The sequence below is a fragment of the Octopus bimaculoides genome, chromosome 1, assembly GCF_001194135.2.
Source record: "Octopus bimaculoides isolate UCB-OBI-ISO-001 chromosome 1, ASM119413v2, whole genome shotgun sequence".
Taxonomy (NCBI): Eukaryota; Metazoa; Mollusca; class Cephalopoda; order Octopoda; family Octopodidae; genus Octopus; species Octopus bimaculoides.
Window position 1 is genome coordinate 88,349,175 of NC_068981.1, and position 12,566 is coordinate 88,361,740.

General features: G+C 35.8%; 1 protein-coding gene across 4 annotated transcripts in view; it reads left to right on the forward strand.

Moving 5' to 3' along the window:
* LOC106874019 (CDP-diacylglycerol--glycerol-3-phosphate 3-phosphatidyltransferase, mitochondrial) overlaps window positions 1-12,566 on the forward strand; it is a 290,546-nt gene that overhangs the window by 222,134 nt on the left and 55,846 nt on the right. For all 4 annotated transcript variants that reach the window (XM_014921579.2, XM_014921577.2, XM_014921578.2 and 1 more), the window contains exon 5: window positions 12,208-12,389. In XM_014921579.2, coding sequence (XP_014777065.1) covers window positions 12,208-12,389 — 182 coding nt within the window. The remainder of the gene's footprint in view (window positions 1-12,207; window positions 12,390-12,566) is intronic.

The window sequence follows — 12,566 nt, forward strand, 5'->3', positions numbered from 1 at the left end:
ATATATATATATATATATATATATACATGTGCACTCATATATGCATGCTGTGGTGGGTCTTGCAAATAGTGTACAGCTGTGAATCTTTCATCAGTTACATACAGACATAATGCTATTACTAATTTCCTACAGTAGCAGGGAAAGCATATATACAAGATACAAGGATTATTATATATATACACTGTTCTACTCTATGTGCGTGTGTTTATTTTGCATTTTCTACACTGTTTATAAACATGGTTTCACTGCTGAGCCAACAAAGGAGTCTCTACATGACTGCTTGACTTGCTAGAAATAGCAGTCAAATTCACCCCGAATGATAAAACTGCTGTCTTTAAAAAGAAAACATGTTGAGTAATGATGTAGTCATAACCAGAATGCTTTTGATTATAAGTGTGCCTGATCAGGCCTGGGGTTAAACAACGATATAGGCAACAATAACAATTATTTTGATACTAACCCACCTGGGACAATCCCTTGTTCTATGATACAAGCTTCTTGTTTTAAAGTGGTCTAAATGAAGACCTATCAGAATTCCATTTTAATTTACGTTCCAAACACCAGCTTAATGGCAAAAGTTATTTTACTAAATTCTCCATTATTTTCAAAATTGACTGAAGCAAACAATTATTATTTATTATGGCTGGGTTCGAACCCGGGCTGCAGCCTATTTTACTTGGATGGATCCGCCTAGCTATTCAATCATCATCATCATCATCATCATCATCATCATCATCACCATCATCATCATCATCATCATCATCATCACTATCATCATCATCATCATCATCATCTAACATCCGTTGTCCTTGCTGGTATGGTTTGGATGGTTTGACCAGAGTTGGCAAGCTGGGGAGCTGTGCCAGACTCCAGTCTGATTTGGCATGGTTTCTATGGCTGGATGCCCTTCCTGATGCCAGCCACTTTACAGAGTGTGCTGGGTGCTTTTACACGGCACCACATGGATGGTTTTATGCAGCATCACATGGGCACTTTTATGTGGCACTGCATGAGTGCTTTTACATGACACTGCATGGGGCATTTTTATAATTAAATATTACTCTTTTACTTTTTTCAGTCATTTGACTGCGGCCCTGCTGGAGCACCGCTTTTAGTCGAGCAAATCGACCCCAGGACTTATTCTTTGTAAGCGTAGTACTTTATCGGTCTCTTTTGCCAAACCGCTAAGTTACGGGGATGTAAACACACCAGCATCGGTTGTCAAGCGATGTTGCGGGGACAAACACAGACACACAAACACACACACATATACATATATACGACAGGCTTCTTTCAGTTTCCATCTACCAAATCCACTAACAAGGCTTTTGGTCGGCCCAAGGCTATAATAGAAGACACTTGCCCAAGGTGCCACACAATGGGACTGAACCCAGGACCATGTGGTTGGTAAGCAAGCTACTTACCACACAGCCACTCCTGTGCCTATCCACACAGCCATTCCTGCGCCTATTGTTAGGAATTGTATAAAAAAAAATTCTTAGAATATTTTATGTATTGCAGAGTAAACCAGTGTATTGCGCATAAATTTTAACAACAGAATCTTATATGGATTCTCAAGGGCCAGATGGACCTTGGTTGAGAACCCCTAATATAGAGTTTTTATTCCAGAGAAAGAAATGATGTTTAAATTTGCATTACACTAATGTCCATCACAAACCACAAATTTTATCTCACTACCCACAGGTCAATGCTATTATGAAAGTGTGCAACATTGAAAGAAGAGTATTGTAGCTTGCTTAAAATATTGTGATAAAGAAGTAAAATAACAAATTAGTGAAGACAGAGAACATCTTACAATGCAAAAAGGAAAAATTTTCATAATCTTTATATATTTCAGGTACAAAGGCCCATTATCAAGAAATGTGAGTCTTTGCAGTATCAAAGATCAACATAGCCAGTATTGTACAGACAAACATTTCTTTACTGTTTAGTTCTGATGAGACTTTGTACTCAAAATATCTTTTATCTTTTACCTACTTCAGTCTTTGGACTGTAGCCATGCTGGGGCACTAGCCAATCAAATCGAGAGACCAGTACTTAGTTTTTTTTTTTAACTGGTACTTGTTCTAACAGTATCTTTTGCTGAACTGCTAAGTTATGGGGATGTAAACAAATCAACACCATACATGCATGCATACATACATACATACATACATACATACATACATACATACATACAACATTTGGGCTGCTTGACATTTGATGAGATGAGAGACACATTGATGTGAAAACCCAAAAATACTAACAAGCACACACAATTTTCATATAAACAGTGACATAGACCACCCCTACCTAAAATGAAAACAAGGAGAGAGAGGCTTAACATTGATCCAAAATGCCTTTGAATACCGTATCCCTTTGGCAACATCTTTTAACCAAGTGCATCCCTTGACCAAGTTTGCATACATGAAGCTGATAACATCATAAGACTTGGAAGGCAGCTCCTTGAGCAATAATCTTTGTCTGATAACCTAGAATACATGCTCAAAGAAGTCACACGATTCTTCCGCAACATATCATCAGATGAAAGGATGAGCCTATATGAGTAGAAGACTATGCATGGATATGTTAGTAGAAAGCTCCATTATGATAGTAACATTGATCATCAAAGCAGTTTATCATGAACCAATAGCCACTTTGAAGGGTATGCATTTGCAATCCAGGATCAGGAAATACCAACCAAGTACCTGATGTAGGAAAATCAGTAAAATGTGACGACCGATGCAGACCTTGTGGAGTTAACACTGAAGATATTACCTACATCATAAGCAGTTGTCTGAAAATGTCATCATGGTATTATCTAATGATGAAACATGATGTTATAGCTAGGACACTCTATAACGAAATCCGTCAGAAGGATAACCCCGAGGACAAAGAAATAAGAACCCACAGTATGGTAGAAGCTATAGTCACTCATAATAAAAAGGAGTACTGGTGGAATGTCCCAGTGAAGACCCCAATAAAATGTAAGCACAACAGACCTGATATAATGATTTGGGATAGAGAAAAGAAACTGTGTACAGTAGTGGAAATTAGCTGCCCAGTAGATGTTAGCATAAACCTGAAGATCAGTGAAAAAGAGAACTATTGAGAAATTTGCAGTTACTCTGTCCAGATCAAAAGTTCAGGTTTATACCTGTACTTATTGGTGCCCTGGGATATGTAACACACTGCCTAAATACATACATTCATGCATGCATGTGTGTGTGTGTGTGTGTGTGTGTGTGTATACAATAAGCTTCTTTCAGTTTCTCTCTACCAAATCTAGCCACAAGGCTTTGGTCAGTCTGGGGTTATAGTGGAAGACATTTGTCTAAGACGCCATGCAGTGGGACTGAACCCAAGACCACATGGTTGGTAAGCAAGCTTCTTAACCACACAGAGCTATACTTGCACTTATATAAAGGTTATTAAACATTTTCTTTTTTGCATTGTAAGAAGCTTTCTTTCTTCATTATTTTTTATTGTGTTACATTGATATACACATGTACATGTGTATATGTGTGTGCATATATATGAAAGGATAGTTGCATAGTTGTATATGTGTGTGCATATATATGAATGGATAATTGCATAACCACCTCTTCCATGATGGCAAGGTTATGTATAGAGGTAAAAAACATATAGACAAGACCTCTTGGGGTCGTTGGGGCATTGCAGCCATGCAGCGTATCTTGGGCAAGAAAGCCTGGTGGAGCCCAACCCTCTTCAGGCAAAACTCATTTCTACAGCTGAGTGAACTGGATCAATGTGAAATGAAGTGTTTTGCTCAAGAACACAATGGATTGCCTGGTCCAAGGATAAAATCACAACCTTATGATTGTGAATCAAATACCCTAACCACTAAGTGATATGCATCCACTAGTGGTACTCATTTCTACAACTGAGTGGACTGGAGCAACATGAAGTGTGTTGCTCAAGAACACAATGCATTGTCTAGTTCAAGAACTGAAACCACAATCTTACGATTGTGAGTCCAACACCCTAACCACTAAGCCATACACAGACAAATTGCAATTCAAGAAAAATTGGTAAAGCCATTGGGGTATTGAATAGAATGTCTTGTAGTATTATTTGTCCTGTTTCACTGGGTTCTGAGTTAAGATCTCACTGAGGTCAACTTTGCCTTTCTTTCCTCTGGAATTGACAAAATACCAATCAACAGTAAAGTAAATTCATCTCAGTCTGTCTGTCTTTGAATTGACTATATTGAACTATGGGAAGGGTTATAGGGGAGCAGAACATCCTATTCTTGTGAAAAGGAGAAAGGGATGCTCTGTAGCCCCCATAGGCATGGAGGAACTAGCAACCATTTCTTGTAAAAATTCTGATGTGCTATAGTAATTGCTCAAGTACAGATCAGTGTACGTAATACATCATGGGATGGAAATAAAGAAACTGCAGCAGTTTGGGGGAAGAAAGGTTGTGTGTGTGTGTGTGTGTGTGTGAGAAAGAGAGAGAGAGAGAGAGAGAGAGAGAGAGAGAGAGAGAGAGAGAGAGTGAGAGGGAGGAGAGAGAGAAAGAGAGAAATTGATTTGAAATCTAAATGTACAGATTTCATGTGGCATCAAATTGATGTAACTGTAATTATCAGCAGGTGTGAAGTAAACCTCTGACATTTAATTTACAAAAAATGGGTTGTGAGGTTTACTCATAGTTGCTGTTGCTGTCATCATGACTGATGCCTCTTCTGTTGTCATCTCCATCTTTTTGTTGCTGCTATTGCTGTTGTTGTTGTTGTTGAATCCTTAATTGAGCTGTTCTGTGATTAAAGACACTCTAGTTGTGACCATCTCACCATTTTTATATATATATATATCTTAGACTACATTATTTGTCGTGTCCTCTATTTTTATTAAGCTGGTATGATTTGAAGGAGTTTTTAACTGCTATTTCTTAAAAGCTGAGCGACCACACAAGCTTCTTCATTGACTCAAGTATTACTCCCTTACATCATCCAGCACAATCTGTTTCAGTGCTTATGGTGTACCCCTGCTATGCGATGGAAACATATGGTTTTAGCTCATAGAAGCATGGTAGAACAAGGTAGTATTTGATGATGATGATGACAATGATGCTGCCACTATGAAAACACTGCTGCTGATAATGATGATGATGCCACTGTTACCATTAAAATGATGATGATGATGATGATGATTGTGATGATGATGAGGATGACTGGTGGTGGTGGTGGTGGTGTACTTAAAAGTACTCTTCTCTCCTTTTCTTTTAAAGTTAGTAAGGTGTGATTTTAGGGAGATTTGACTAATATTTCTAGCAGACTGAGTGGTCATGTAGAGGTTTCCTTCTTGGCACATGTTTATGTGCTGTTTGATAATATGTGAACTGCAAATGGTAGTTGTATGTGTAAATGGTAGTTTCAACATTTGTCTTAATATGTCTCTTTCTCAATTGCTGTGTATCAATTAATTTTGAAAACCATGAAGAATTTAGTAAAATAACCTTGTCATTATTAATTTGGTGCTCAGAAGATAAATTAACGCATAGAATTTTGATGGAAGGTTTTAATTTGAATAACTGTTAAAACAAGAAATTTGTATTATAGAACCAAAGGTGGTTTGAGGCAGGATGATATCAAAAAGATAAAAGCAAGAATAGAGTAAATGAAATTAATAACTGACCGTAACAATTAAACTTGGTGTGGTGAGCCAATGAGGGATGCCTCTATGTGATCTCTCTATAATAAATAGCAGCTAAATCTTTCTCGGATCATAACCTATTGTTTTCTTTTTTTAAAAGTAGAACACATTGGATAATATAGCCATAGATATACAAAAAGACAGGATGGTCGAAGCTGGAACACCTTTGATGATAAGTTTTCTCAATCAGCCCTAATCTGGGGTTAAACAACAGCAAATCTGGTTTGTAGTAAATGTACAACCATCTTAAGGTGTAGATACACACAACATTACACAACATGTGGATTTCACACATTACTTTTTTTTTTCCATTTCTTTTTCTTCCACATAGAATTATTTTTCTCTTCAGAATGCCGCAGGTAGTACCAGTCTACATTGTTTACCAGTAGTGCTACTAACATATAATGACCTGACTTAAATCCTTCACATGGGATTTACTATTATTATTTTTTTCTTCCACACAGAATTATTTTTCTCTTCAGAATGCTGCAGGTAGTACCAGTCTACATTGTTTACCAGTAGCACTACTAACACATAGCGACCTGACTATGCCTTCTTCAAATTTTTCACTGTGTGCAGTTTTCACTGTGTATAGTTAAAATTTTTCACTGTGTGTAGTTGTGTCTTCTTACACGGTCCATCTGTGTTGTATTTTATCTGCCACTGCGTGTAGTCCGACTCCTCGTCGACACTGATATGTTTCACATTATGACAACTTATTTTGTCATGTGTGTGACTGGCCCAAACAGTGTACCTCACTGACTGACCCTGTCTGTCCACTAATTATCAGTAGTGGAACAGCTCACTTCTCACTAGGGGATGTCTGCCACAACAGAGTCTAGTTGAGAACCACTGATATAAAGAACAGTGAAAGGAAGATGCTCAAACTCCTATAGTAGGAAGTGGGATGGATGAAGATGCTTAAGAAATGAGTATAAGGATTCTTTTTTACATAGGTAGGAAGCCTGAGTTTTGTTGTCTGCTTTTATGAACTGGAAAAGTAGAAGTTATGATGTTTATACCTTTAACTATAGCAAGAAGTGAAATAGGCCTAATTGAAAAATTGAAACAGTGATATCAGAAAGTAGAAATGGTTGAGTAATGATATACAACATATTCATGTAAAGAACCAAAAAATAATGTTATATTTGCTATTTTCACTATATTCCTCTCTACTCTGTTAGTCTTTTAATGTTCTCCATGAAAAGTTACTTAGTTACTTAATATGTTGTAATATGACTGTCTTATCACTGATCTCAAACAAGCCACGAAAAACCTCTGAACATCTGTTGTTTGCTTGCATTGCCAACCTTTGTGCTGCTTCACACTAATTTATAAGCACCCTATGGGATCATTGTTACTTCTGTTACTTCTCTTAAAAAAAATAAAGCAAAAAGCAAAAACTAATCTGAACTTTTATGATCTAGTCTGAATTTTTTTAAGGAAACATTTAGAACCGACTCTGAAACTAAAAACGAAAGTTGTTGTTGTCATGTGGTGGTTGCAATATGATGGATACAGGAGAAGTCTTTGGAATATATTTAAAACTTCTATTTGGAGGCTTTATACCAAATATCTGATAAGCATTACACAATAGGTTACTTGTCTCCTGGCTTCTTGTAGGTTGGTAGTGGTTGACTTAACAGTTTTGATACTAAGATTACTGGTTCATTCCCCATAAGCAGTTGAGTTAGTAATTTCTTATACCTGGAAAAACTCCTTAAATTTCTTTTTCTTTACCCTGTATTTTCTCCATTCATATTTATTTAAATTATTGAGACCTCACTATACTTATATACTAGCATTCCATCAATTACAACAATGAGTGTTCCAGTTAATTTGATCAATGAAACAGCTTGCTCATGAAATTAACATACAAGTGACTGAGCTCTCCACAGTGTTTGTGAAGAGTTCAGCTACTCTTAATGTAAGTTCTCTCTTTGCTACTTCATTTCATCTTTCTCATTGTCATTACTTTCTCTCACTCTTTCTCAGTTATGACTATTACTCTCACTACTTCTCCTTCACTGTATTAATATTCAATCTCCTCTCCCTTCACCTCTCACTCAATATATATGTATTTGGATTATTCTTCCATTTGAGAGCGATCAGGTTCATTTTTAGTATTCTCATTTGTGAGAGCAGTCCAGTTTATTTCAGATATTCTCATTTTAAAAATCATCTCCGGCTAATTGTTGAGAGGACATTGGTGTTGCTTTGGTGGAGGTTTGTGCTCTTTGAGTACTCTTGTTAATAATTTGTATAATATATATATATATATATATATATATATATATGGGAGAATATACAAAAAATAACAACAGACGAGGACAGGTGGTGTAAATAACAAAAGTATATATTAGTATGACGCTCGGGAAATATATATTAATAGTTCAACCCACCCCTCCTTTCTCTTGACCAAATGAGAGCAGCAGTGTTCTGTACTGCTCTCATTTGGTCATGGATTCAAAGTTTTATTAATGAAATCATTATATTGTTTTGGTCTTTGATGGCACAGTAAAAGCTTGAGGAATCAATATCATCATGCTATCAGTAAGTCCACCTTGCCTGAATCAAATAGAATCATCACCAAAAATATTTAGATTTTGGGGGTGTATTCTAAATGAAGTTATTATTTTTCTTGTTTTTCTGTTGTCATCATCGTTGTCATCTGTTCTCTTCCTCCTCCTCCCCTTATTCACCTTTCTCCTTCTCGCCTTTCTCCTCCTCTCTGCTGCTGCTACCACCACCACCACCATTGGCATTGTTGTTGTTGTTGTTGTTGTTGTTATTATTATTATTATTATTATGAAGGTGGTGAGCTGGCAGAATCATTAGCACACTGCTGCTATGTTCTGAGTTCAAATTCCACTGAGGTTGACTTTGCCTTTCATCCTTTCAGGGTCAATAAATTAAGTACCAGTGAAACACTGAGGTCAATGTAGTCGACTAGTCCCCTCCCACCAAATTTCAGGCCTTGTACCTATAGTAGAAAGGATTATTATTATTATTGTTATTGTTGTTGTGAGCTAGCAGACTTGTTAGTATGTTAAAACAAAATGCTAAGTACCATATCTTTTGACTGCTTATGTTCTGAGTTCAAATCTCGCTGAAGCTGCTTTTACCTTTCATCCTTTCAGGGTTGATAAAATAAAGTACGACTCCAAATGCTGGAGCAGGGGGCAAGGGTTAGGGTAATTGACATACCCGCTCTCCTCAAAACTGCTGGCCTTGTGCCAAAATTAGTATGAATTACGATTATTATTTCTTCCAAACCTATTTCTGAACATAATCTTTTCATGTAAAGCATAAAAGCCCTGATCAAGTGAATAGCTTCTTTGAATAGCAAAATTACCTATCTAAATCATCAGGTAAACTCCCTTAACCTTATTCTTAAGGATGCCTCCAGTGTCTTTTTCTTTTTCTTTTGGATTCTGCTAATTGTTGTTCTTGTTGTTGCTGTTGTTTTTCTTCTGCTTTGTTTTGTGTTTGTTCCTGTTAACTTTATAATTTAAGTAACGTCTGCAATATTAGCTAAGAGTGAGAAAGAGAGTGAGGATAGAGATAGATAGATAGATAGATAGATAGAGAGATAGATAGATTGCTAGATAGATAGATAGATAGAGAGATAGAGAGAGAGAAAGGAATATGTAAAGACAAAGCTATTAAGGAAGGAAGTGAAGGATATGCATAACAAATTCTTCCAGGAAGGCAAATATTTACAGCTGTTAAATCTATCTATTTTATATACTCATGGCTTTACGGATTTAAGTTTGTGTGTGTGTGTTGTGTTGGGTGGGGTATGTATTTAGGGAAGAGTGACTATATATAAAAGTCAGTTGGTTTTGCTAATTGGGGGAGATAGAAGTAGTTTTCCATGGAAAACTTCATTTATTCTTTTAATTTATATAATTTTTGCTTTTGCTTTGGTTTTTCATTTTAATTTCTCCTTATTGTTGTTACTGTGATGAAAAGGGCAGGGGAATTTTTGTTTAAAAACATATCTTACATAAGTTTTGGTAATTATTGGCAAGCTAAATACTTGTTCTTGTAGCGGATATAAGCAGACCTGCTGATTTGAAAACAAAAACAGCAGTAACAACAACAACAACAATAATGGCTTCAGATTTAGGCACAAGTCCAGTAGTTTTGTGGGGGAGGGAATTAGTTAATACCACCATCCCCAATCTTTGAATTATACTTTATTTTATCGACCTTGGGGGAATGACAGGCAAAATTGATTCAAACAAGAAATGAACTCAGAACATAATAATAATAATAGCCCTTTTTACTGCAGGCACAAGGCCTGAAATTTGGGGGAAGGGATTAAGTCAATTACATTGACCCCAGTGCATAACTGGTACTTATCTAATCGACCCTGAAAAGATGAAGGCAAAATTGACCTTGGCTGAATTTGAACTCAGAATGCAGCTACAGGCGAAATATTGATAAATATTTTGCCCAGTGTGCTAATGATTCTACCAGCTCACTGCCTAAATGATGATGATGATGATAATAATAATAATAATAATAATAATAATAATAATAATAATAATAATAATAATAATAATAATCCTTTCTACTATTGGCACAAGGCCCAAAATTTTGCAGGGGAGGGGGTAAGTCAATTACAACAACTCCAGTATTCAACTGGTACTTATTTTATCAACCCGAAAAGGATGAAGGGCAAAGTCAACCTTGATGGAATTTGAACTTAGAATGTAAAGATGGATAAAATGCCATTAAACATTTTGCCTGACATGCTAACAATTCTCCAGCTCACTGCTTGTCATCAGAGCATTGGGTTCAATACCACCCAGTCTGAAAAAACATCTGTAAACCTTAGAAATACCCTAGAATATAGATGTATTGCAAAAGTCGGCATTACTTGGAACTCCATGCATATTGCATAAAATGCTGTCTATCTGAGTTCTTTGTTGTGACTTGACAAACAAAACAAACCTCCGGTAGACATAATATCTTCAATCAACAACCTCACAATATTGTATACTCTGCGATGTCTATAATAATAATAATAATAATAATAATAATAATGGTAATGATAATCCTTTCTACTATAGGCACAAGGCCAGAAAATTTGGGGGTGGGGGAGGAGGTAAGTTGATTACATCAACCCCAGAACTCAGCTGGTACTTATTTTATCAACTATGAAAGGGTGAAAGGCAAAGTCAACCGTGGCGGCATTTAAACTCAGAATACAAAAAATGTTGTGAAGCATTTTGTCTGGTGCTCTAACAATTCTGCTAGCTTGCTGCCTTAATAATAATAATAATAATAATAATAATAATAATAATAATAACAATAATAATAATAATAATAATAATAATAATAATAATTCTGAGTGGATTTGGTATGCAGAAACTGTGTGGAAGCCTATCATATATGTGTTTGTGTCTGTATTTATCCCACCACCATTGCTTGACAAGCAGTGTTGTTTTGTCTATTATTCTCTGTAACTTAGCGGTTTGGCAAAAGAGAATAGTAGAATAAGTAGAATGACAGACATTAAAAAATGATGATGATGATGATTATGAGGTTCTGTGTCCTATCTAAGCCCAGAGGAAATATGTCATAATAATAATAATAATAATAATAATAATAATAATAATAATAATGATAATAATAATAAGTTAGTACTGGGGGGCGATTTGTTCAGCTAAACCCTTCAAGGCAGTGCCCCAGTATGGCCTCAGTCCAATCACTGAAACAAGGAAAAGATAAATGACAATAGGCCCAAGGTCTGAAATTTGGGGGAGGGGACTAGTCGATCACATTGACCCCAGTGTTTCACTGCTACTTATTTAATTGACCCCAAAAGGATGAAAGGCAAGGTCAACCCTGGCGGAATTTGAACTCAGAACGTAGCGATGGGTGGAATACCGCTAAGCATTTTGTCTGGCATATTAACAATTCTGCTAGTTCATCATCGCCATAATAATAATAATAATAGTAGTAGTAGTAGTAGTAGTAGTAGTAATAATAATAATAATAATAATAATAATAATAATAATAATAATAATAATAATAATAATAATAATAATAATAACAATAATAACAATAATAACAATAATAATAATAATAATAATAATAATAATAATAATAATAATGATGATGATGATGATGGCTGATTTAGGCAAATGGCCAACAGTTTTCAGAAGGGATTAGTCGATACCATCAACTCCAGTACTTAATTAGTACTTTATTTTATTAACCTTGAAAGGGCGTAAAGCAAAGTTGAACTCAGCAGAAATGATAATATCACTTGTCTTTTGTCTTCTTCTTCTCAAGCTTCAGTTTTCAGCACTTTCTCCATATCTTCCCCAGTCTTCTTTATATATCTATAGAACACAGGTCTTGTGCTAAATGTATGATAAATGAAATTAACAGTTTGGGAATTATTTATGTTGTCAACATTTTGATCATTGACTTCAAAATTGTCTTAATGGCCTTAAAAATTTCTCATTAAAACTTTGTTTTTTTTCTTCTTTGACTTTTTTTTTTGTAGTGCCAACCTTAGTGAAACATATTTTACTAACCGTCAAGATCGTTACATTCTTTTCAACAACTGTCCTGAAATGGCTGACTTCTTTTCCTCGCTCATCAAAACTGTTGCCTCGTTTTCATTCCAAGTCAACTCCGATTGCTCTGTAACATTTCCTGAAGAATTTGGTGTGCACCCTTATGAAGGTAGGTTTTAATGAAATACTCTTTTACTCTTTTACTCTTTTACTCTTTTCAGCCATTTGACTGCGGCCATGCTGGAGCACCGCCTTTAGTCGAGAAAATCAACCCCAGGACTTATTCTTTGTAAGCCTAGTACTTATTCTATCGGTCTCTTTTTGCCGAACCGCTAAGTTACGGGGA